At 41.6% G+C, this 27,256-nt stretch overlaps 1 protein-coding gene across 6 annotated transcripts; it reads left to right on the forward strand.

Moving 5' to 3' along the window:
* The first annotated feature begins 743 nt into the window (after positions 1 to 743).
* On the forward strand, positions 744 to 26,900 carry dhrs7b (dehydrogenase/reductase (SDR family) member 7B). Of its 6 annotated transcripts, none has more exons than XM_043711890.2 (7): positions 744 to 838; positions 13,461 to 13,636; positions 15,269 to 15,384; positions 16,752 to 16,962; positions 23,345 to 23,437; positions 24,915 to 25,067; positions 25,922 to 26,900. In XM_043711890.2, the coding sequence occupies exons 1-7, from the start codon at positions 819 to 821 to the stop codon at positions 26,125 to 26,127; spliced, it is 975 nt and encodes a 324-aa protein (XP_043567825.1). In that variant the 5' UTR covers positions 744 to 818; the 3' UTR covers positions 26,128 to 26,900. The 6 variants fall into 6 exon arrangements, with proteins under 6 accessions (XP_043567825.1, XP_043567830.1, XP_043567826.1 ...); XM_043711895.2 differs by lacking the exon at positions 744 to 838 and adding an exon at positions 885 to 1,066; XM_043711891.2 differs by lacking the exon at positions 744 to 838 and adding an exon at positions 885 to 1,037.
* The last annotated feature ends 356 nt before the right edge of the window (positions 26,901 to 27,256 follow it).

The following is a 27,256-nucleotide window of genomic DNA, read 5'->3' on the forward strand; positions in this document are numbered from 1 at the left end:
GAATAATCCAACAATACAATTAGGCCATTGCCTCCCCTTATACAGGTAAATCGTTTTCCTACTTTTTCTAGGAGTTGCTGATAACGTCTGACTTGAGGGATTGACAAAACTGAAATTATTGAATAATTAAGTGTTGCAGATGCTAGAACTCTATTCAAAGTCTCAGGGAGGGGATCAGATACTGCAAGCTGAGATATTGACACCAAAGATAAATGTTCAGGACTGGGAAGAGAAGCTATGAAAGCTGAAGAGATGAATAGACGTTCATTCCCATACAACAGGACATTAGCACATGAAGGCCATTATGTATCTTTTGCCACTTATACTTATTGTTCGAAGGAGATCATGACGTTCATTAATAAAAACGCTACACTAATCTCCTACTATATACTTTGTGTAATCCATTTGTTATTTTATAGGAAAGTGTCCAGAATAGCTGCACTGACAGAGCAGGACACTCCTAATTTAAGTTACTAGCACAAAGTGTGCAATAGTTTACCTTCCTCTTTCCTGTCAACTGTAACTTATATTTAAACCTGAACCGATTCTCCAGCCACTTTAAGTCATAAACTTCAAGGTGAGCATTTTATTTTTTAAAATGTCCACGGTTTAATTGAAGATCCCAAAACAAATAGGCGGAACCAATCGCAAGTGCTCGGAGGATCACTCCGGAAGCCTTTTTCCGAGTGCTTCGATAATAAATATCCGGGCGGTAACTCCGCCCATTCCTTCTTTCCGATTGTCTGTCATTGGTGGCGCGGCCTTCGATTGGCTGTATGGGTGCTGTCAGTCACGGAGATTGATTGCTGGGCGGGAGGATGCTGTCGCTGCTGAGAAGGTGAGTGAGGGTCAGCGGCGCGGCTGCACCCGTGCAGTGGGTTAAATCCTCTCACTGCCCCGCGGACTCGGTTTGCTGGTCACCGACCACCCCCTCCCCCCGCCGAAGATTCACTCCCTTCCTGCTGCTGGGAACCGGTGGCCAATGCTCACGGAGTCTGCCCATTGATTGGGTTGGGATCCCATTCTCAATAGCCTTGGTGAATTGCTATTGCTCATTTGCTAAATGGTACATGTTTTTAAGCAGTGTATTTTTGAGGGGGGGTGTGAAGGTTTCAAGTTAGCGATGCGCTGATTTTGATGATGTTGAGCTTATTTGGCCATGTATCTGTCAAGGCAAGTGGGAAGTATTCCATCATACAGCTGAGTAATGCCTTGTAGGTAGTAGTCAACCTTTGGGGCATCAGAAGGTGAGTTACTTGCTGCAGAATGATCAATATCTGATATGCTTTTCTCCCCACTTAATTTATATGGCTGGTTTACTTAAGTTTCTGGTCAATGGTAACCCCGTGGATGTTGATAGTGAGGGATTTAGTGACATTAATGGCATTGATTGTCAAGGGATGAAGATAAGATCCTCCATCAATGGATAGTCTTTGCCCGGTAGCTTTGTGGCATGAATGTTTCTGATCAATCAAATCCTGAATGTTGTCCGGGTCGTGCTGTGTACAGACATGAACTGTTTCAGTAACTGACAAATCACAAATGGTGCTGAACATTAAGCAATTGTCAGTGAACTTGCTTATCCCTGACCTCATGATTGAGGGAACGTCATTGATAAAGTAGCTAAGGATGGTTGGGCCGAGGATACTACCTTGAGGAGCTCTTGCAGGAATGTCCTGAGACGATTGACTTTCAATAACAATAACCATTTTTCTTTGTGTTAGGAGTGACTCCAGCTGGTGGAGAGATTTCCCTCCATTCCCAATTACTTAGGCCACTTTATTGCCACTCTTGGCCAAGTACCACCTTGATCTTAAGGGCAGTCTTTCTCACCTCACATCTTGAATTCAGCTTTTTAAATCATGTTTGGTCAAAGTCTGAATGGAGGTCAAAAGCAAAATGATCCTGGCAGAACTCAAATTGAATATCAGTGTGCCAGTTATTGTTTTGCAAGTGCTGTTTGATTGCATTATCAAACTTCATCACTTTGCTGATGAATGAAAGTAGACTGATGCAACAATATTCACTGATTGGAATTTACCTTTTTTTTGTGGACAGGATATACCTAGGCACTTTTCCAAGTTGTCTGGTAGATGTCAGTATTGTAGTTGTACTGGAACAGCTTGGCTCGGGTGCACCTAGTTCTGGAGGACATTTCTTTTATGCTATTGTCAGAAATTTGTCAGCCCGCAGCTTTTGCAGTTTCCAGTTCCTTGAGCTATATTTTGATATAACCTGGAATGAGTTGAGCTGGCTGAAAGCTGACATCTAATGATTTAGACTTCAGGAGGCGGTCAACAAGATGGATTGTTGAAAAATTTCCAGCCATGTCTTGATGAGTTGGGCTTCCCTTTTATTGATGGGGTTATTTTAATTGTTCACCACTAGGTCTTATGACCTGGTAATTATTATTTAAGTTCCCAACTTGACAGTGTAATATTCTTCAAGTTGAATTTATTCCTGTTGTTCATTTAGTTTGTTTTTCATATACTGTGTTTATATAAACAATGAATATTCTGCTCTTTTACTTGGATGTTTCCTATTTATCTCTTTGTTTTATTATTTTACATCTTTGGTTTTTAATGCAAATTCTTATTACTAAAGTGTCCTTTTGTTTTCTTTTGAGCTTTAACCTGCACTATTTAGTCCACCTGAACACCACCCCCTCCTTACTAATTTAATGTCCTTGTTACTCACTATTTATATCTCTGCTATGCCCTTAGTCACAGCCCGTAGAACATAGAACAGTTCAGCACAGGAACAGACCCTTCAGCCCACCATGTCTGTGCTGACCATGATGCCATTCTAAAGTAATCCCATCTGCCTGCACATGGTCTGTATCCCCCTGTACCATAAGAGCAGAAATTAGGCCATTTGGCCCATCGAGTCTGCTCTGCCTTCATTCTTGACTGATAAGTTTCTCAACACTATTCTCCCGCTTTCCTCCCGTAAACCTGTGATCCCCTTGACAATCAAAAACCTATCTATTTCTGTCCTAAATATACTCAATAACCTGGTCTCCATAGCCTTCTGTGACAATGAATTCCATAGATTCACCACTCTCTGGCTGAAGAAGTTTCTCCCTCATCTCTGTTCTGAAGGGTCTTTCCTTTATTCTGAAGCTGTGCCCAGGGTCCTAGTCTCGCCTATCAATGGAAACATCTTCTCAATGTTCACTCTGTCCAAGCCTTTCGGTATTCTGTAAGTTTTAATTGATCCCCCCCCCCCCCCCCCCCTTCTAAATTCCATGGAATATAGACCCAGGGTCCTCAAAGATTCCTCATGTTAAGCTTTTCATTCCTGGGACATTTGGTACATCCTCCAGACCCAAAATTCTCCACAATACTCCAAATGTGGTCTGACCAGAGCCTTATAAAACCTCAGAAGTACATCACTGCTTTTTTAATCTAGTCTTCTCAAAATAAGTGCCAACACTGTTTGTCTTCCTAAATACCAAGTCAACCTGCAAGTTTATCTTAAGATGATACTGGAATCGGACTCCCAACTCCCTTTGTTCTTCAGATTTCTGAAATTTCTCCTAATTTAGGAAATAGTCCATGCCTCTATTCTTCCTACCAAAGTGCATGATCTCTCACTTTCTCATGTTGTACTCCATCTGCCACTTTTTTGCCCACTCTTCATCCTTCTTCAGTCTCCTCAATGCTATTTGTCCCTCCCCCTATCCTTGTATCTTCTGCAAACCTAGCCAGTATGCCCTCAATTCCTTCATCTAGATCATTTATGTATTAAGTGAATATTTGCAGTCCCAACACAGCCTTGCAGAACACAACCAGTCACCAGCTGCTGTCCTGAGAAGGACCCTTTTATCTCCACTCTCTGCTTTTTGCCAGACAGCCAAACTTCTAAGCATGCTAGCACCTTGCCTTGAACACCATGCATGGGCCCTTACCTTACAGAGCAGCCTGCTGCATGGTACCTTGTCAAAGGCTTTCTGGAAGTCCAAGTAGATAACATCCATTGGCTCTCCTTGGTCTAATCTGCTCATTACCTCCCCAAAGAATTCTAAAGATTTGTCAGATATGACCTCCCTTGAAGAAACCATGCTGACTTTGCCCTATTTTACCAAACACCTCCAAGTTTTCAGAAATCTCATCCTTCACAAGGGACTCCAAAGTCTTAGCAACAACCAAAGTCAGGCTAAATGGCCTGTAGTTCCTATATTTTGCCTACTCCCTTCTTAAATGGGAGGTTATAAGACCAATATGCCAGTCCTGTGGAATCCTCCCTGACTCCAGTAATTCTTGGAAGATCACCAGTAACGCCTGCACTATCTCTTCAGCTATCTCCTTCAGAACTCTGGGGTGTAGTCCATCTGGTCTAGGTTATTCATCCACCTTCAGAACTTTCAGTTTTTGTAGCACCTTCTGCTTCATGATGGCCACCATACTCTCCTCTGCCAACACCCCCAACACTCCTACTACCACCACCACCACCACAGGCTTTCTTGAATTTTTGGGATATTACTCGTGTCTTCCTTTGTGAAGAGTGACATAAAGTACTTGTTCCGTTCCCCTGCCATTTCTTTGTACCCCATTACTACTTCTCCATCATTTTCCAGTGGCCCAATGTTCACTTTTGCCCTTTATATATCCAAAGAAGCTCTTGCAATCTTCTTTTATATGACTGGCTAGCTTACCCTCATTTTTAATCTTCTTGCTCCTTATTTTCTTTTATCCTCTGGGCTTTGTGGGATTCCCGCTACTCTTTGCCATGTTATGTTTTTTTGCTTTTGCTTTTATGCTGTCCCTGACTTCTCTTGACAGCCACGATTGCCTCATTCGCCCTTTAATATGCCTCCCTGTTCCAGGCACCTACCACCCTCAGTATAAAAAAAACTTGCCTCTCATATCTCCTTTAAACTCTTCCCTTCTCACTTTAAACCTGTGCCCCCATAGTATTTGACATTTGCACACTAAGATAAAGACTCTGACTATCCACTCTATCCTTGAGTCTGGTAATGTTATTTACTTTTTTCAGGTCACCCTCAACCTCCGCTGCTCTAGCATAAACAATCCAAGTTTGTCCAGCTCTCCTTCGTCACTAATGCTCTTCATTCCAGGCAATATACAGATAAACTTCTTTTGTACCCTCTCCAAAGCCGTCACATCCTTCATACAGTGTGGCAACCAGAGCTGTAAACAACTCCAAATGTGGTTTAACTGAAATTTTATATATTTGCAATATTAAATCCATTTCAATAGCTCACTTGTAAAACTGGTCCCAGTGTTCCATGAGTCAAGATTAGAGTAGTGCTGAAAAAGCACAGCAACAGGCAGCATCCGAGAAGCAGGAAAATTGATGTTTCGGGCAAAAGCTCTTCATCAGGAATGAGGCTCATTCTTGATGAAGGGCTTTTGCCTAAAACGTTGATTTCCCTGCTCCTCGGACGCTGCCTGACCTGTGCTTTTCCAACACTATTCTAATCTTGACTCTATTCTCCAGCGTCTGCAGTACCCACTTCCGCTCAGTGTTCCATGATATGACCTTTCTCAAATACACGTTCCATTGCTTGTTCAACCCAGTAATGTGCTTATGTCTACGCCAATTTCCTCAAGGCTCCAATGATAATCCATAAAAAATGACTTACAAGGCCCTAACTTTCGTTTAGCTCCTCATTCCTGGTACTTTCCAAAGATGACCTTGCTGACAATTCTGGATTTTTTTTGGTTCTAACGTGGATCACAAAGACGTGACTTTTTTTTCTCCTCATGTTCTGTTATTCTTACACGCTAATTAAAAACATCTATCTCCATCAGGCAGTAAATAATGCGGCAGTAGTTCTGAAGACATGCTCCAGAGCTTGCCACTCCCCTAGCCAAGCTGTTGTAGTACAGTTATAACAGTGGCATCTACCCAAAAATGTGGAAACTTGCCCACGTATGCCCTATACTCAAAAAGCAAAACAAATCCAATCCACGAAATTAGCACTTTTTCGATCTTCTCTTGATCATCAGTGAAGTGATGGAAGTTATAGTGAATGCTACTGAGCACCACTTGCTAAGTATTACCTGCTCACTGACACTCAGTTTGGATTTCAGCAGCACCACTCAGCTCCTGACCTTATTACAGCCTTGATTCAAACATGGACAAAAGAGTTGCAATCTGGTGGTGAGGTAAGAGTGACTGCCCTTGCAAATCAAAACCACATTTGATCATGTGTTGCATCAAGGAACCCTATCAAAACTGGAGTCAGTGCGAAGAGGGGGAGGGAAATAACAACTGTTCACTGGTTAGTCATACCTGTCACGGGGCAAGATAGTTGTAGTTAAACATTGCTATAAGGAGACTATAGTTGAAGCTTTTTGTCTTGCACTCGTCAAAGAGACCATTCTGAATTTACTTCCAGCAAAAACCGAAATGCTGAGAAAACTCGACAGGTCTGGCATCATCTGTGGAGAGAAAGCAGAGTCAATGTTTCAGGTCCAATGACCTTTCTTCAGAACAAATCTACTTGCCTGATACGAGAATTAAAATTGATGATTAACTGTTCTTGCTGTACTCCCATACCAATTCTGGCCCAACCAAGCACCTTTAAGATCATAGGATACAGGAGGAGAATTAGGCCATTCAGCCTGCTGAGTTTGCTCCGCCTGATGTGTCTTAACTCCATTCTCCTGCCCTGTCCCCATAATTCTTTATTAATTAAGAACTGATCTATCTCTGCTTTCAAGACATTCAATAACTTGGCTCCATGGCCTTAAGTGGTAATGAGTACCACGGATTCACCAGCCTCTGGCTGAAGAAATTCTTCCTCATCTCAGCCTTTACTATGAGGCTGTGCCCTTGGGTCCTAGTCTCTCCTACTGGTGGAAACATCAACTCCATTTTCAATGTATCCAGACCTCTCAGTATTTTGTAAGTTTCAACCAGATCTCCCCTCATCCACCAAAACTCTGCTGAGACCCACTCTTCATCTGACAAGCTCTTTACTCCAGGGATCATTCTTATAAACCTTCTCTGGATCCTCTCCAAGGCCAGCACGTTCTTTTAGATAGAGGACATAAAACTGCACAAAATATTCATAATGCAGCCTGATCAGAACCTTGTAAAGTCTGTTGTACCTTTGCCATTTTGAAATGAATGCTGACATTACATTTGCTCCTCTAACTGCCAACTGAACTTGCATGTTAACTCTAAGAGAATCCTGAACTAGGGCTCCCAAGTCCCCTTGTGGTTCAGATTTCCAAAGCCTTTCCTCATTTAGAAAATAATCTATGCCTGTATTCAACCTACCATGTTTTCCATGTTATATTCTGTCTGCCACTTCTTTGCCCACTCTCCTAGCCCATCCATGTCTTTCTGCTCCTCCCAGCTTGCTCAACACTACCTTTCTCTCCACCTATTTCTGTGTCATCTGTGCAAACCTAGCAACATTGCCCTCTGACGCTTTCTGATTCTCATTCTGCCTAAAATGGTGTCTCTTTTTCAAGTTTGTTTTTTTGCATCCTAGTTCTAATGAGTGCAGGATGAAAAGTTTCAACTTTGAGTCTCCTTTTAAGTTCTACATTGTCAAGCATTTATTTATGGTTGTGGTTATTGGAGGTCAGTCATCTCAGCTCCAGGACGTCTCCGCAGGAGTACCTCAGGTCATGTCCTAGCTCCAGTCACCTTCAGCTGCTTCATCAATGATCAATTCATCTTAAGGTCACAAGTGGGCATGTTTGCTGATGATTGTACAATTTTCAGCACCATTTACAATTCTTCAGATACTCAAGGTTTCCATGTTCGAATGCAGCAAGACCTGGATAATATGCAGGTTTGGGCTGACAAGTAACAAGTGATATTTGCACCACTGCCAAGAAGTAAACCACCTCAAACAAGAGAGTACCAAATATTCAATGATATTGCCTTGACTATCAAAATGCTGGAGGTTACCAGAAACTGAACTGAATTATTTCCAACAACACTCAAAAAGTATGTAAGACCATCCAGGACAAAGAAGCCCACTTGATCGGTATCACATTCACTCCCTCCACCATAAATTCACTACAGCAGCAATGTGTGCCATCAATAAGACACATTGCAGAAATTTTCCAGAGCTTCTTTGACAGCACCTTCCAAACCCATATCCACTTTCCATCTCAAAGAACAAGGGTATCAGATACATGGGAACACCCACCACCTATGAGTTCCTCTCCATGCCGCTCTCCATCCTGACTTGGAAATATTTTCACTGTTGCTAGGTCAAAATCCTGGAACTCCTTCCCTAATGGCACTGTGGTCTTAACTGCAACGGATAGTTACAGTTCTTCTATAGCCGGCTCACCACCACCACCTCGAGGGGAACCAGCGCTGGACAATAAACGTTGGCCCAAACAGCAATGCCCATACCTTATGAATAATTTTTTTTAAAAAGCCCTGTTGCCAACCAGGAATGATTCTCAATCGTCTTCGTAGCAAGTGATATCTGTCCTTGCCCCATCGACTTGTTTATTTCTGTCAGAATCTTAAAAACTGTGAACCCAGGTAACCATCCAACAGTTTTCTTCTTGACAATGGTTTGAAATCTCTACTTGCCTGGTAATCTGTTCTACTAGTCTCTGAATGTTTTAGTGCATTGCCTGTGTTGGTCATCTGGCAGCAATGGTGGAAGGCAGGGTTAGATGCAAGGCAGCTTGACATTGTGCCATTCTGTTTTGCTCCAACCAAATCGATCTTTGCAGTGTAGTTCTCCATATATTATAGTTTTGATGACCCACTCAGTGCAGGGATCAAAGTTTCATTGACAGTTTTGTCCTAACAATCCAGAGGCCACATATTCAAGTCCTGCCATCTGGTAATTTGTGCACAGGCCGAAGCAAAATGACCATGAAAGTATTTCCTTGCTGTAAAATCATTCCAATACACTCATGTCATTGGAGGAAGGGAAGTTAGATTTCAGGGAAAATTCCTTCCCAAATTATGTTTTAAATTGACTTTTCATTGCCTGAATATAACCAAGACTCGACAATAAGTAACAGTGTGTGTGTGGTGCCCAAGAAGAAGTATTAAAAATATTTTGGGCGGTACGGTGGCACAGTGGTTAGCACTGCTGCCTAACAGCTCCAGCAACCCGGGTTCAATTCCCGCCTCAGGTGACTGACTGTGTGGAGTTTGCACATTCTCCCCGTGTCTGCGTTGGTTTCCTCCCACAGTCCAAAAATGTGCAGGTTAGGCTAATTGGCCATGTTTAATTGCCCGTAGTGTTAGGGGCAGGGGTAAATGTACGGGAATGGGTCTGGGTGGATTGCGCTTTGGCGGGTCGGTGTGGACTTATTGGGCTGAAGGACCTGTTTCCACACTGTAAGTAATCTAATCTAAACAATGGAATGGTTTCAGCTGGTGTAAATACAGTAATTTGTCCATTCTCATTAATGTAAGTAAAGTGCTTTGGGTTTAGTGTACTTCTAAGTGGCTGGATTTCTTAACATACTGACCAACCAGGGTGTCTATCATAGACGGAAGTGACAATTGGATCTTTGATCTGCTAAATGTTGCTGTTCAAAGACATCAAGTTAGAGGTAACACACCAGATGTTAAGGATAGGGCCCTGCCTGCTGGTCATGTTGATAAGGGCATGAACTGAACAACATGGAGCAGATCAGAAAGCCTCACATGATTGTGGAAAGTGGAATAGGATTCTTGCTTCCAATTACATCATTGACATACGTGTGTGAATGTGTACGAGTCTGTCTTTTGCATCTTCACTCTAATCCCATGAGAATAGTACTGGAAATATTTGCAAGCTATCAGTCAGATTTCAGGTGATAGGGTAGTTGGTTCTATATGGAGGATTTATGGCCTCTCATAATCTGGATGATGTTGCGGTGTGTCCTACACTCACCGGACCTGACAATTCCACCGGGTGTCATGTCTGAATTCTGAGCTGGAACTCTGGTTTCTATTCACCACCAATCTCTGGACTGAAATCTGAAAGGCTGCATCTTCCAGGAGGTGTGAAAGCTATTACAGAACTTGAAGCTCTCTTCTGTGGATGTGCATGCAAATGGACTCATGGCCGTAGTTGTGTTGCTCACAATGGTCCAACAACTGAGCTACTTGGCTAAATGGCTTGGTGCATCATAAAAGCTCGTCGAATTTCAGTCACTGCAAGTTTACAACTTGCTGTCTGATTTTCACAGTTCTGTGCAAAAGTCGCTGAGGGACTGAAAGTGCTTTGTTCCTGGTGATAAACAATGGCTTATCTTTGTTCAGGCAAAGAGCCCTGTGTGATAATGGCATTTTGGTGAATGGTTGACACCACTGAGCCAACACTTTTAACAAAAGAGAAAAGTAAAATCAACGAAGGAACCACTCATTCAAAAATCCTGAAAGCACTTTGGAGAAGCAAAGTGGCTGTAGAAAGCAACTAGAATGATAGAGCAAATGGAATAGTAGTTTATAAAGAACAATTAACTATGTTGGGCACATTCTCTCTGGTAAACAGAAGGTTGTGAGGTGAGCCATGGCCCATAATTATAATATGCTTATAAATCAAAATCAGGGAAACTTCATTATGCAAGAATTGTTAGAATGTGAAACCAGATATGAAGGAGATGAATCACATCACACCATTTAGAGGAAAGCTTGGTAAGGACAGAATGAAGGAGCAAATTACTGCAGATGTACCAAAACATCAAATGCTGGGAATCACAGTGGATCAGTCAGCATCAATGGAGAGAGAGCAAGCTAATGTTTTGAGTCTACATGAGGTGAAGGGTGGAGGGGACAGCATTCATATTATAGTGCGGGGGGGGTGAGGGATTGGTAGCTAGTGGGTTAGGGTGCTGGTGGAGAAAAGCGTTGATAGTTCAGATTAAGTGGGCGGCACGGTGGCACAGTGGTTAGCACTGCTGCCTCACAGTGCCAGAGACCTGGGTTCAATTCCCGCCTCAGGCGACTGACTGTGTGGAGTTTGCACGTTCTCCCCGTGTCTGCGTGGGTTTCCTCCGGGTGCTCCGGTTTCCTCCCACAGTCCAAAGATGTGCAGGTCAGGTGTATTGGCCATGCTAAATTGCCCGTAGTATTAGGTAAGGGGTAAATGTAGGGGGTTTGGGTGGGTTGTGCTTCGGCGGGGCGGTGTGGACTTGTTGGGCCGAAGGGCCTGTTTCCACACTGTAAGTAATCTAATCTAATCTAATCTAAGTGATCAGAACGTGTTAATGGCAGAACAATGGTGTGTCTTCTGCCAGACTCGCAAGGACTGACAGTCCCCCTGGAATGGAAGGAGAGGAGAAAGGAAGAAATGGTTCACAATTTGAAGGTGTAGAATGCTGCTCCCAGTTCAGATGGTTGTGGAGTAGGTGCTCCAAAAGCTAGTGCTTCCAAATAAACCTGTTGGAATATAACCTAGTGTTGTGTGATTTCTAACTTTGTCCATCCCAATCCATCACCAGCTCCTCCACATCACCCCTTCTGCACTTGCATAGGAAGGTGTGATTTGAGAAGGGAGATGTTGATGTTGTGGAATGGTCTAGGATATCCAGGAGGGGACATTTACAGCCTACTGGACTTAATATTGAGTTTAACACCTTCAAATTGTGAACCATTTTTTCCCTTTTTAGCTTGTTACATTGTGTTATCATGACCTCTATTCCCTCCCTCATCCTGGGGGACTGTCGGTCCTTGTAAATCTGGTAAGAGTCATACCATTTTTCTGTCATTCTCACATTCCTATCACTTAACCTGAACTCTCATCATCTTTTCTCCACCAGCACCCTCCGCCCACTACTCCACTGCCCCCCCCAAATCATAGCATAAATGATGTTGCCTCCACACTTCACTTCAACTCTGATGAAGACTCATTTAGACTTGAAACGTTGGCTTGCATTCTCTCTCTATGGATGCTTGTCTGACCCGCTGTGACCTCCAGAATTTGTTGTTTTCAAGGACAGAAGTGAAAAGGTTTGGAAGGATATGGCCACTCAGTGAGCTGCAGAAGGGCTGGAGGAGGCTTGTTTGTAGCATAAATACTAGTGTGGGACTTTTGTACCAAATGGGCTGATTCATTGCTGCTGCGGCTGAAGAAGGCATGACCTCTGTCTGTTCCTCTATGTTCCCACTGATCTTTCACAACCAGGCTTGCCACTTTCTCAACTTTGATCCTGTTTTGCATCCTGGCCCACCGTTCCTTTTGCTGGTTCCTTTGCTGGCTGTGGCCTCTTCCTCCTTGGTCTGAATAGGAAATCTTGAGACAAAACATAAACAAATCACATTGCTGTGAATGAACAATCCGTTGGACAACCTGTGCAATATTGAGGTTTTCACATAAGATTACTGTGCTTCTTATTAATTTAAGAAGTTGTCCAGTTAACACAAAACTGCCTGGAATGGTCTGGAATGGTGAATTGAGGGCGATAGAATGTTTTATTTCATGCTGAACAAACTTTTGCCCTCCTCCGAAAGGCGTTAACTTGTGCTGATCAAAGTACAGCAACTAGGTGCCACCTCTCCCTGGCCCTTTGGCTTTGAGCCAGATCATGAGTGTCGGTGAATTATTATGCAGTTGGGCAAGAAGATTATCCTGGTGTAACCCTCATCTCTCTACCTGCCCATATGCACATAGTAAAGTATAGGTCAGGGGCAGAAACGTGATTTGTCTGGCTCCGCACGTTTCCCCTTCCCTCATGGTCTCAGTCCCCTCACCCTCTCCTTCCACTACCCTCCCTTTGGCTCTGATTACAGCTTGATAGTAGCCATTCAAAAGTTGTCTGGGTTGAGGATCACAGCTCTTTAATGACATCGACACTGGTAGTCATATTGAGTCACAAAGAACCTGGTATGCCTAACGTCAGATGGAGTTCCAAGTATTTTAGTTACAGTTAGGCATTCCTATTCAGGGCAGCCGAAGCTCACATGTCTACGCTGAGACTCATTAAAGGACAGTTTACCTAATCTTGAGGCAGCCTGTGGACTGTCCTAATAAGGGGGTTTATCTCTGTTGAAGATACATTGTTAGGAGATTACAAAGGTGGGCTTTGAATTAGTTTCATTTTATTTCTGTAAACCTGAAGCAAAGTTGTTTTCTCGCCCCTCCTTTAACTGATGATAAAGCTAAGTTTGGATGAGACTGGTTTTAGCTGCTTAAAATAGAATTAACAGCTGTTTGCTGCTTGATGTCATCATGTCCTGTGCATGTCCTCTCTGGCTTGGTCTGTTCACTGTTGGAGAATTAGAGACGGACTAGCTAATGCTTTATTTGCCAAAAGAAAACTACTGTGTAAAAGTCTAGTGCTGCAATGTTGCAAAGACCCTATCTTCTCCCTCAACTGGATATTTAAGATTGCAAGGTGCAGATCAAAAAGCAAAGGAATTTTTCTGTCAGTGAAATTCACTGCTGGTTTTAGTATCCTGGGGATTCATGCCTAACAGAATGTCTCGAAGGGTATATTTCCTTTAACTCTGGCACTAGTGCGCATTAGGCGAGCCAAGTGAATTGCTTTTATTTTTATAATCCCCAGGAAAATGCTGTACAAAGGGACTCTCATGGAAATATCCTATTCAAACCTCCTGCCATTGCTGCTGGGTAGTGTGGGCCTTATTATTTTATTCAGACTGCTGCAGAGCATGAAGGATCGAGCAATAGTTCAAGATGCTGTGGTGGTGATAACAGGAGCAAGCTCTGGCCTCGGTAAAGGTAAGGTAATAACACAGATAATGTAATGGTCTGTTCATTTCATATTTATGTCTTTGTTCCTCCATAGCTTTCCCTCCCTCTCAGCTCTTCCCTAGTTGTGTGCAGTTGTTTGTTTGTGACTACAACCATGCCTTAAAATGTTGTATCCATGGTTCTAAACCCTTGAAACTTGGTGTATGACTTACATGCTGCTGTTTGACACTGTATTGTATAGCACTGGAGAAAAACCATAGTGCCTGTCACATCTGTTTGAAAGAGTTATCCAGTTAGTCCAATTCTTATTTTTTTTTAAATTCCCTTCCTCTTTTCCTCATTACTTTATAATTAAGTTCCATGCAATTCCCTTTTGGAAGTTGTTGTTGAATCTGTTTTCTTCACTCTTGTAGGTGGATCACAGCAGCACACTGAGTCAAAAGAAATTCTTAAGGCTTTACCTCTGATTCTTTTTGCCAATCTGTACTCCCTTACAACCTTTCTGCCAATGGAAATAGTTTATTCTTACTAATATTTTACTCCAATAAAATTCACTTTGAACACCCGTATTAAGTCTCCACTTAAGCATCTCTGCTCTGCAGAAGATAATCCAAGTTTCTTAATCTTTCCTCGCAACTGATGCTTTTCGTTTTGAGTGCTAGTCTTGTAAGCCTCTTTTGCACACCCACAAAGGTATCCCATCTCTCCTGAAGCGTGGTGCCCAGAACAGAACACTTAAGCTCAGACCTAATCAGAATGTTGTGTGCGTCAGTACACGTATCATGATTAAGGATGTCAGTGCTGAGAAACTCAACCACGATTTTCACTTTTGCACCAATAATCAGAATCTGGTCATTATGGATAAAGTGCACCGCAGATCAGGTATTGCTGAACAGTCATGCTACTGTGCTCCCAATAATGAGGCTTAACCCCCAAATTAGACACTTTTTTTGTCCATCCCAGTTATCTGTGTGAGCCGTCTGAGTGAGTTTGACAATCCAGCACCATCATGGTAAGAATTGGTTGAAGGCTGGCCAAAGTTTCAGATTCATAGAATCAAGACACTCCAGAAGAAGACTCTTTGGCCCATTCGTGTTTGTGCCATCCCCTGTCATTTCACAATAAATCCTTACAGATGCATGAGATTTTGACTCTGAGGCCGATCTGAGTGTGCAGTGTGATAACCACCTCCCAGCACCTTGACCCCAATAGATTTTATTAAATAATAATGCTAAATGTAAGATGGGAAGAATTAGTTAGAAAGCGTCTCACTTTTGTTTTCATTGGGCCATCATATCCATTTCTACAGTACCAACACATGCACTTTAACTGTGATGATGCCACGGCGCTCAGCTTTCATGCAAAAAAAAACAGTCTTTGAGCATTTTAATCACTCTGGTAGCCACCGGTTCAGATAAGGTAGCCCTAAACTCCAGAATTCTCTCTCTGAACTTTTCTACCTCTCTTTCTTTGGAATTTACCTCTTTGACTGAGCCTGTTATGATTTGTCTGAATATCATCTTATGTGGATCTATGCCAAAGTTGGTTTGTTAATATGTGGAGTGCCTTGGGATATTGTATTATATTAAAGGCACTATATAAGTGTAAGTGTTTGTTGCTGTTGAAGCTGATTCCAATGATTGTTGCTTTCTCTGTAAGAGTGCGCCAGGGTTTTCCATGCAGCTGGTGCTAGGCTGGTGTTGTGCGGACGGAACAAGCAGAAGCTGGAGGAACTTGTGAAGGAGCTAACTGGAATGGTGAACAACAAGAGCAAGGTAGACTGTTCTTTGGAATACAAGTAATTGCTTATGTTTGTTAGTGTTTCAAAATACAGAAATTATAAAAAATAAGGAAATGGCTAAAATAAGGCGAAACTTCTTTCTCAATGGTTAGAATGTAACTTGCTGCCATATGGAGTGGTTGAAAACAATAGTACAGATGTATTTATGGAGAATACGTTAATGAGGATAAAAGAAGGAGGGGTAGGAGGAAGCTCTACAGTGTGGACCTGTAAGGCTGAATAGCCTGTTTCTGGGCTGTACACTCCATGTACCCTGCTATGAAATGAGCCAAACACTGAGATAGAGAGTTCCAAGGGCTCTACAACATCACAATACTGTTACGTTTTTGATTTCCTTAACACCTCATTTTCCAGATTGGTGTGGATATATATCCGAATAATACAGCAAGTGAGCCAGGCTAGCCAGACGAGGGAATAAAGTAATCTTAAATCAAGTAGATAAAGAGAGGTTTTACTCAAATTGCAATAGCAGCAGTGGTGCTGAACACTTGTGTGTCTGTGAATTGAAATTGGATGCTAGCTTGTGAAGAGCGCAACCCATGATGTTTGAGTAGCTGTGTCAGTGAGTAACTAACAGATATCCTGTGGTAAGACTGTGGAGTGATTTGTGGATAAGACTTTTAATGTTAATGGTATTGTGTCATGTCCCACTGTTGGGAGACATGTTGACGATATCTTCACTCCATCATAGCTTGTGATCTGAGAGTACAAGAATTTTATACTCCATCTCACCCCATACCACTTAAAGCATTACACATTACTCAAAGCATGCTTCTCTGTTACCTAATAGCTTAATGTTATTCTAGACCTGTGCCTGAAGAAAATAATGTTTATACCTAATAGGTATAAACAGGTTCTTCAATACCGCAATATTTATTCCATTTTCTCATTTTATGGGCGATAGCATAGACATTACCACATCAGGTAACACGCCCTGTTGGAGGTAACTTCTCACCAACAGGATGGAGACAAGAGTAGAGGGACCAGTGTAGATCAGTGTGGACAGGGCCATTGGCTGGGTGAACCTTAAGGCAGGATTTCCTGTGGGCTTCAGGGTTCTGGCATCAGAACCAAAAAGCAGTCCCACATGCAAAGTTGTTTTCCCTGGAGCTGGCCCTCACTTGGCCATCTCAATTTTAGCCCCCTTAGGTGAGCTGCCAATGTTATCAGTCTGGTTACAGGGCTGACAGTTGTGTTGGGCATGGAGCTCTGTCCCATCCCCGTTGCGGCTTAATTACAATACACTTGAGTTTTTTTCTGATGGTTCAAGATAAGTATAATCAATGCAAAAGCGGATGTGCGATTTCATTTCCTTACTGTGTATCTGGGTTTTGTTTGTAGACGCACACACCTCACATTGTGACCTTTGACCTGGCTGACTTAGACGCTGTGAGAAGCAGCGCACATGAGATTCTCAATTGCTTTGGTCAAGTGGACATTCTAATAAATAATGGAGGGATCAGTTACCGAGGCAACATCCTGGACACTGCCATAAGTGTTGATAAAGATGTGATGAACACCAACTATTTTGGACCAATTGCTTTAACAAAAGGTATCATGTTGTTAGTTTTCAGTTCTGAGAGTTTCCCTTTATTATTAATATTGAGTTTTTTAATTCATTCACGGGATATGGGCATTTAGTGCCTAACCCAAACTGCCCAGAAGGTAGTTAAGAGTCATCCACATTTCCGAGGTCTGGAGTCACATGTAGGCCAGACCAGATGAGGACAACAGTTTCCTTCCCTTAACGTTAGTGAACCAGATGGGTTTTTCCAATGGTTTCATGATCAATGTCAGACTCTTAATTCAAGATTTTTATTGAAATCGAATCCTACTATCTGCCATGGTGGGACTTGAACCTAAGTCCCAGAACAATACCTGACTGTCTGAATTAATAATCATATGATAATACTAATAGGTCATTGCCTCCCCATTCTGGGTCTTCTCCTCGATGCCATGGCTACACAATAAAAAGATGGAGACAATTTCATGCCCGTTCTCTGTCAGCATTGTTTGATAACAAGGCCAGGAGGTGGTATGTGAAAATGACCTGATTCATGATTTTTATGACAACCCTCTCCTCATTGAAGGAAGATCAAATGCCAGCAATGTGGGAAGAGGGAAAGAAAAGAAAATCTTGCATTGATATAACACTTTTCATGAACTCAGAATGTCTCAACATACTTGACAAGCAGTGAAGAACTTTTGAAATGTAGCCATTGTCAGAAATACAGCGGCCAATTTGAATACAGCAAGATCCTACGACCATTAATGTGATAATGACCAAATAGTTAGTTTTTTGATATTGAGACGTCCATGTTGGCATAGGCACTGGGGAAAATTCACCTGCTTTTCATAGTGCTTTGGCATCTTTTAGATTCAATTGAGAGGACAAAATGTGGCCTAAGGTGAGTATCATTTATGTGACAATGCAGCACTTGCTCATTACTCCAGTGGAGTGCTAACCTGGATGTTATGTTCCAGTCTCAGGGTTGGAATTGAACACACAGGATACATTAGACATAGGAGCAGAACACAGTCACTTCCCCCTTCGAGTCTCCTGTGCCATTCAATGAGATCGTGGTCGATCTATATAATCCTAAACACCAGTTTCCGGTTTTATACCATAAGACTTGTTTCCCTTATTAAGACAAAAGACAATCCAGTGGACTGAAAAAGCTCCTATCCTGCTATTGGTCTCTAAGCATTTTATTGGTTACTATTTAACATATACTCCTTCGTGTTGTGCTATTCGGTAAATGTGAAGCATTAGCTGTGTTGTTGTTATTGTTGGAACAGTGATTAAATGTTCTTCTGAATCACACCTCTGATTTAATCACTCTCACAGCTTCCTAGTGGCTCACCGATGTATTGTTTAAAGATGATGATGTTTGGTCTGAAAGTTGATCTCAGCCAGTTGGAGCAACAGTAGTGGCCCAATGGTAGCACGCTGACCACTGAATCAGATGTAGGTTCTAATCCCACTGTACAGACTTCAGTAAACAATCTAGGCCAACACACCCAATTGGGCACTGTTAGAAGTGTTGCCCTTCAAATGAGATGTTAAACCAAAGCTTCAGTATCCCTCTTAGATGGACACTGAGGATGTCCTAGTTTGAAGAACAAGGGAGTTAGTGAGTTTTGAGAAGATTTGTAGCTCAGGTTGAGGTTCTGGATATAGATTTGCTCACTGAGCTGGCAAGTTCGTTTTCGGACGTTTCATAAACATACTAGGTAACATCTTCAGTGAGCGTCCGGCTAAAACACTGGTGGTGTAGCTCGCTTTCTATTTATATGTTTGGATTTCCTTGGGTTGGGGATGTTATTTCCTATGGTGATGTAATTTCCTGTTTTTTTTTCTCAGGAGGTGGTAAATGGGATCCAAGTCAATGTATTTGTTGATAAGTTTTGGTAAGAATGCCATGATTTGAGGAATTCACGTGTCTGTCTCTGCTTGGCTTGTCCTAGAATGAATGTGTTATCCCAGTCAAAGTGGTGTCCTTCCTCATCCTTATGTAAGGATATTAGTGAGAGTGGGTCATGTCTTTTTTGGCTAGTTGATGGTCACATATCCTGGTGGCTAGTTTTCTGCCTGTTTGTCCAATGTAGCGTTCGTACAGTTCTTGCAAGGTATTTTGTAAATCACATTAGCTTTACTTGCTGTCTGTATAACAGGGTCTTCCGAGTTCATTAGCTGGTGTTTTAGTGTTTTGGTGTATTTGTGGGCTACCATGATGCCAAAAGGTTTGAGTAGTCTGGCAGTCATTTCTGAGATGTCCCTGATGTAGGGGAGAGTGGCTAGGGTTTCTGGACGTGTTGTCTGCTTGTTTAGGTTTGTTGCTGAGAAATCGGTGGATTGTGTTCATTGGGTACCTGTTCTTTTTAATACACTGTATAGGTGATTTTCCTCTGCTCTTTGTAGTTCCTCTGTGCTGCAGTGTGTAGTGGCTTGTTGAAATAATGTTCTTAATGCAGCTTCATTTGTGGGTGTTGGGATGATTGCTTCTGTAGTTCAATATTTAGTCCCTATGTGTTGTTTCCCTGTAGACGCTGGTTTGAAGTTCCCCATTGGCTGTTCCCTCCACTGCGACATCTAGGAATGGCATTTTGTTGTTTTCCTGCTCTTTAGTGTATTATATGCCAGTAAGGCATAATACATGATACACAAAATTACAACACTGATTACACAGAAGCATGGATAAAAAACTTCTGACCAACCATTAACAGACACTGAAAAAGCTGTCTTAGTAAGAGGATTAAATTACAACTTCTAGGATGCAGACCAGAAAGATTTCTTAGCAGCATTAAAAACAACACTGAAAGACAACCAACTCACAGAAAAAACCAGACAAACCATCATTCAGGCAGTCGCACCAACATGAAGCAGGAAAACTGAAGGAAACACACTCAATACACAGAAAGGAAAGACTAGAAAGACTAAAAAAAATAAAAACATTGTTATCCTACCTGCAGACAAAGGACACTGGACAGTCATTTTAAATCAAAGAGACTACATTGAGAATGTGAACGCACTACTTGCAGATTCCAACACTTACCAACAAGTGGCGATAGAACCAACCCCACAACTGGAGAACTGAATCACAGCCCTGTTCAAAAACTTCAGAAATCTGGAGAAATAAATAAGACTGACTTCCACAAAATGAAACCAGACGGATCCAACACACCACGCTTCTAAGGATTACCTAAAATTCGCAAACTAGAAGCCCCCTCAGACCCATAGTTTCACTACCTGGAACACCAACTTACAGATCGGCCAAGGAGCTACACCAAAGACTAAAACACTTAGTAGAAGACTCACACCAATCCATCCACTCCACTCAAGAATTCCTGAAGACCATGAAAGACACCAAGATAGAAAAGGATGAAATAATGGTCTCCTTAGATGTAACAACTCTGTTCACATCCACCAACATCAACCTGGCCAAGGAAACACTGACTACACTATTAGAAGAACGAAAGACACATACACCAAACACCACCAACTTCATCAGCAAGGACAACATCGTCAAGCTACTGAACCTCGGCCTTACCACCCACTTCACCTTCAACAACAAAATCTACAGACAAACCAACGGAACACCCTGATCTCCGATATCAGGGTTCTTAGCAGAGGCAGTAATGCAGAGACTCGAACAAACAGTTCTGCCAACCATCCAACCTAAACTTTGGGTTGCTACATGGATGGCACCTTTGTCATCACTAAACGCAACAAATTAGAGGAAATTCTTAATGCCATCAATAATACTCTTACTGGCATAAAATTCACTAAAGAGGAGGAAAACTGCCATTTCTGGATGTCGCAGTAGAGCGAACAGCCAATGGGGAACTTCAAACCAGCATCTACAGGAAAACAACACATACGGACTAAATATTGAACTACAGAAGCAGTCGTCCCAACATCACAAATGAAGCTGCATTAGAACATTATTTCAATGAGCCACTGCAGCACAGAGGAACTACAAAGAGCAGAGGAAAATCACCTATACAGTGTATTCAAAAAGATCAAATACCCAATGAAAAAACAGTCCGCCGATTTCTCAGCAACAAACCCAAACAAGCAGACAAAAAATGTCCAGAAACCCTAGCCACTCTCCCCTACATCAGGGACATCTCAGAAATGACTGCCAGACTACTCAGACCCTTTGGCATCATGGTAGCCCACAAACCCACTAACACACTAAAACAGCAGCTAATGAACTTGAAAGATTTTATACAGACAAGTAAAACTAATGTGTTTTACAAAATACCTTGCAAGAACTGTAACAAACACTACATTGGACAAACAAGCAGAAAACTAGCTACCAGGATATATGAACATCAACTAGCCACAAAAAGACATGACTCACTGTCACTAGTATCCTTACATACGGATGAGGAAGGACACCATTTCGACTGGGACAACACTGGGACTGGAACTCTATCAACAAACATATTAAATTGGAACCCATTTACCTCCCCCTGAGAAAAACAACAGGAAATGATGTCACCACAGGAACTGACATCCCCAACCCAAGGAAACCCAAACATATAAATAGAAAGCAGGTTACACCACCAGTGCTTCATCCCGAGGCTCACTGAAGATGTTACCTAGTATGGTGACGAAACGTCAGAAAATGAACCTTCCAGCTCAGCGAGCAAACCTGCATCCAAACAAGGGAGTTATTTGTGGTTTCCTGACCGATAATTATCTCCACCAATATTGCTAAACTGCTTTGGGGTGCTATAATTGGCTATATGGCTCACGTGTGCAGGGTGGAAAGGGGTGCATTTGGGGTGAAGTCTGCCAATTGCTATCCATTGATGCTTGTTACAAAATGCAGGAGTTTGTATGTGTCAAATGAAGTTGACATTGCAGTGGGCTAGGATTCTGTCTGTGATCAATTAGTTACCAAGACTCTGTATCCATGTTCATACTTAAGTGAGCAATCGAACAAGGATCAATAGCTTCCTGATAGCTGAAAACTGCAGATGAACATGGATTAACCTCTTCTCGAGAACAGGGGCAGAAATAAATTAATAACAAACTGGGCCAGATTTTCTGGTGGCCTTATAGTCATTTCTGCAGTATAGATGGGAGGTGAACTTCAGGACCCTGCGGAATCCCTGATTTAGCAAACTCTGAAGGAATTGCCCAGAGAATTGAAGATTTCAATTGGCAATTCCCCTACAACTGGAACTGTCCCAAAGAGACCATTTAAATCAGAAAATTTGGAGAGTTCTCTGCAGTTAGTAGTTACTTAGTCTAACTTCCAAACTAACACACATACCCTCAACAACACCTCCCCCACAGGCCCTCCTTTCCCTAATCCCACCTGGCATTAGTCCCAACCCAGATGCAACAGCTGTGCCCTTGCTGTCTTCTACTAGAATCTCCTGCTAGAAATGTGGAGCTCTTGATGGGAACAAAACAGGAGTGTATGGCAATCTGAGTGTGACGGCCAAGCCACAGAATGAATAAAATCCATTGAGGTCATCTGAATCAGTGGAGTTCTGCAGTTTTACTCTGGATGATCACTAGATGGTGCTCAACCACCAGAAACAGAATAAAGGTCTTCTTCTAGTAAAATGGAATTAAGTTGTTCACTTTAATGTCATATCTGCAAAATACTTGAAGCTCTGAAAAACTAAGCATCAATACGTTTTGACATTCTTCTTTGATTAAACGACAATGATTTCCATAGAATGGTCTATGTACAGATTCTTTGAGGGGCTCAGTTAATAGGTCACTGTTTTACAGTTAATTATTATACATTCTAATTGCCCTTAAGAAGATAGTGATGAGCTACCTACAGTCTGTTCTAATATAATGCAATAGATCCCTTCCTGTGCAATCCCATGTTACAAGAAAATTGCATAACAGGAGCACCATTTAAACTAATGGGAACAGAATTGTGTTAAGGCCAATAAAGGTACGGAAAGTTAGTGTTCTACAAATAATAGTCTAAATTCTTCAATCACGTTATAGCTAATTCACGTTGAAAAAATGTGCATTATAGCAGAACTGACTGTACTTGAACCGCTGCGGTCCACGTGTTGTAATAACACGCAGTGATGTTTAGGAAGGGAATTACAGGATTTTTATACTGTGGCAGTGAAGGAACGACAACTACGCTAGTTTCAATTCAGAATAATGTATGGCTTGGTGGGCAACTGGTTTTAAAGACTCATCTGCACACAGAACAAAATCACTGTAATATTTGGGAAGCTGCTAAGGGATGAAGTTCACAGCACAGACCATGGAGCACCATTGTTTCTTCATGCTAGCTTGTGTAACAGCTGCTGTTGAGGGTCTGCTCTGTCTGGATAATGATCCCCATAGTGAAGTGTTAGATTCATTGTTAAGAGCTGCTGGTTGGTGTGCAAGGCACCACTATGCAATGTCTTAACTATATGTCAATCACTTAACCTTGCAGCCATCCTGCCTTCCATGGTGCAAAGAAGAAGTGGACATGTTGCAGTGATTAGTAGTGTCCAAGGGAAAATAGCAATTCCGTTTCGATCTGCTTGTAAGTATGGTGAAGCATTCATCACTTTTTGTTTATACGTACTGTATTTCATCCACCAGTATGATTAAGTAACACATTAAAGGAGGACAATGGCATTATGGTATCAATAGTCCAGTGATCCAGGGTAATTCTCAAGGGGAATGGGTTTGAATACCATCACTAATGATGGAATTTGATTAGCAAAAATCAGGAATTTAAAAAATAATTGGTCTCATGATCGAAATATTGTCACTTGTTGTAAGCCATTTGCTAAGAATCTCATCCACACCTGATCTTGGCCAACAGATTACTCCAGACCCAGCAATGTGATTGACTCTTTAAAATTCCCTGTGAAATGACCTAGAAAGTCACTCAATTCTTTCCAGCTGCTATGTAGTCTGATTAAAAGGAATAAAATCAGATGGACAACCCGGCATCAACCAAAGTACCAGAAATGACAATGGCAAACTCAGCCCTGTCAACACTGCAAAGTTTTCCTGGCTAACATCTGGGGGCTTGTGCCAAAATTGGGAGAATTGTGCCATGGCTTAGTTAAACAATAGTCCGACATTGTCTACAAGTGTAAGTCCAAGTGAATGACTCTGTTCCAGACAGCACAATCCCTCTGCATATCCTGTTCCACTGATGAGACAGACCCAGCACAACTGGTGCTACAGTGATGCAAAAGTCCTCCACATTGACTCTAGACCACATGATATCTCATGGCATCAAGTCAATCGCAGACAATCCTGCCGATTACCTCCTCGCAGCACACTCAGACACTCTTCAGCTGATGAATCAGTACTCATCTTGAACAGCACTTGGAAGAATTTCTGAGGGTGGCAGGACATTGAATTCCTCACCCAGAGTATAGTAATTTTCCATCACTACGATTGGCTTGGTCCCACCACTACTAACCAAGCTGGTCAAGTCCCAAAGGACATAATTGCTAGACTAGGTCTGCGGCAGGTAATTGAGGAAACCAATGGTAGGGAAAAATATACTTAGCTATGTCATCACCAATCTATTTGTAATAGGTGCATCTGCCTGTGATAGTACCATTAGAAGTGACCACTACATAATTCCTTTGGAAACAAAGTCTGTCTTCACTTTGAGATATCAAGCATGTTTAAAAGACAATTAATATGAAAATGCAGCAACTTCATGAAACTCAGGAAGGGTAAAGACAGGCTGCAACTTTCATGAAGCCTTTCAGCAACTGGTGGTGAATAGTGAATCACCACGTGTTTAACCTTCCCCTAGAGTTACTGGCCAATTTGTAAATTAATTACAGCATGTGTTATTCAGATACTGTAATTATATAAACCCTGTGCTAGTAGATTGTTCAACTCTTGATATTTATGTTGTGGCAAAATATTAAGTAAACTACACTGACTTTAAGCTTTCTAATTGTCGCCTTTAGTTCAGAGAGAGAATTTTAAGATACCTTCTTCTTCTGGACAAATTCCAATGACAAATTTCTAATTTCTTGTTCCAGATGCAGCATCTAAGCATGCTACCCAAGCTTTCTTTGACTGTCTACGAGCAGAGGTAGAGCAGTATGGAGTTAAGGTGACTATAATTAGTCCAGGATATATCCGCACCAACCTTTCCCTGAATGCGGTGACTGGGAATGGATCCAAGTATGGTGGTATGCTTTTAATTACTTTGAATTGTTTTATATCGTGTGAGGATCTCATTTACAGATAGGTTACTGCCAATGTCTGTAATGTCATTATTTGGAAGAATTTGAGGGGATAAATGGGGATCGAGGAGTCACTTAAATTGTAGAAGATGGCAGCTTCATTCTCTATTAAAAATCTTTCTCTATATACGTAAAAACATACATAAATCCTTTGTGAAGCAACCACGAATTGCATTGATATGCCACCTTTGACAGAGTGAAATATTTTGTCATTTTAAAAAACAAAGGAACATTATCCAGGAAAACAATTGACACTGATCTGATGAAGGTCAAAGAGGTGGCCTTTAAGAAACGTGGTAGGGGAGATGGAGAGGCAGAGGTATTTAGGGAAGGAATCCCAGAGTGCATGGTTACCAGTGGTCAATCAAAGTAAAGTGAGGATACACAGTTGGATGACTAGAGATCTTGGAAGGTTGCAAACCTGGGGGAGGTTAAAAAGGCATTGCTGCTCTGAGATGCAACGTGAATCAATGAACTTATTTTAATTGCAGACAGGCTGAAGAGATTTGGATCAACTGAGAGCATTGTTTAGATACTGGAAAGAAGAATCATCTGGCTTGTTATAAATGTGTTTGTTCTTTTCCAAATTGATCGATATCCTTGTCTTTCCTACTCTCACCATAAGAATAAGGAAGAACAGTACACCATTTAGACCTCTGTAACGTTCTGCACTTTGAGCCTCAGACCAGTGGCTTGGATTTTTAATTTGATAGTAAAGCATTTGGTTAAGATTGCATAAGAAATGTAATGAGGTGGTGACCGGTCATTTCATTTACTTGTTTTTCTTCATTTGAAACCAGTGATGGACAAGAATACAGCAGAAGGCTATGAACCTCGCGTTGTTGCTGAAGCTGTTCTAACGGCTGTGTGCAGGAGGAAGAAGGATGTTCTGCTAGCTGGATTTCTGCCGACAGTCGCAGTTTACTTGCGAACTTTGATTCCGAGTCTCTTCTTTCCTATTATGACAGCCAGAGCTAAGAAAGAGCGCAAGATGAAGGATAATTAACCTTGTCTGGGGTGCCCTAACTCACTTTTTCTCCATGAACGTTACTGTTAAGGCCTCTTGGTGCCATTACTTTGCAACTCGGTACTACACTGACTGCTGAACATTTGTTTCCAAATATATCTCCTGAACTCATTTTGTTTTTGAAACTCTTGAAATCAGGATAAATTAATATTGAGCATGAGGTTAAAGAAAAAAATCAAAACCTACATTGTGAGTAAATAAGAGCAGAACAAATATATAACATTGTACAGTCGGTTCTGATATAACGCGATAGTTCCATTCTCATGCAATCTCGTTATAAGAAAATCATGCAATAGCCACGCCATTTAAACTAATGGGGCCAGAATCACATTATAGCCAATAGAGATAAGTATAGTTCACATCTACAAATAATGGTCTAAATTCTTCAGTCACGATAAAGCCAATTCGTGTTGAAGAAACACGCATTATAGCAGAACTGACTGTATTCACATCTCAGTTTTAATGTCAGTGTGAAGTTGAAAATGCTTTGCACAGATGTTGAACTTGAACTGCAAGCAGGTATGAACATCCAAATCTAGTCAAAATCGGAGTGGACTGAAATTATATCCTTCAGAGATTCTTACTCCACTTTGTTCTGTTGTCGTTGTCATTGTCTGCCCCAGGAAGCAGAGCCAGACTGAGTTTGTGTTGCAACTACAGCATCTGAAGTATTTAAATGTGTAAATTTGTTTACAAACTTTAAGTATATTATGTTTCTGTAAAACAAATAAAGATATTAGATAAAAGTTTGATATTTAAGGAGCAGTGACTTTGGATACTGTGCTTGAATGCATGTTTGTGCAAATGAAATTGGTTCTAAAAAGCTTTGAAATGCAACATTGAACTAGGCAGATCCCTGCTGTGCTGGCAGTTGATATCTTTAGTTGGGTGGGGTTCGGTTGGAGAAGAACAGATAACATGACCGAAAAATGTAGAGTAGTTCCACTCTTAATCTTGCATGCCTTGTCCTTGTGATCTCTTTACCTTGAATCAATTGCTAAAGGAATTTGGTGTGAAATTTTCAATTTCCCCCTCCTTATTAAAATCATAGTGTAAGACTTCATGAGTTTTTTTTTACAGTATGACTATAATTCCAGCTCCAGGGGCA

Source organism: Chiloscyllium plagiosum, unplaced genomic scaffold (assembly GCF_037043375.1).
Source record: "Chiloscyllium plagiosum isolate Xiang-an unplaced genomic scaffold, Cpla_swu_hap1 HiC_scaffold_20, whole genome shotgun sequence".
Lineage (NCBI taxonomy): Eukaryota > Metazoa > Chordata > Chondrichthyes > Orectolobiformes > Hemiscylliidae > Chiloscyllium > Chiloscyllium plagiosum.

What these genes read in the sequence shown, in the direction of transcription:
- dhrs7b (XM_043711890.2), top strand. Translation starts at nt 819, where the DNA reads ATGCTGTCGCTGCTGAGAAG. An exon ending in AAGCTCTGGCCTCGGTAAAG is followed by an intron (nt 13,637 to 15,268) that starts GTAAGGTAATAA and finishes TTTCTCTGTAAG; the next exon opens with AGTGCGCCAGGGTTTTCCAT. An exon ending in TGGTGAACAACAAGAGCAAG is followed by an intron (nt 15,385 to 16,751) that starts GTAGACTGTTCT and finishes TTTTGTTTGTAG; the next exon opens with ACGCACACACCTCACATTGT.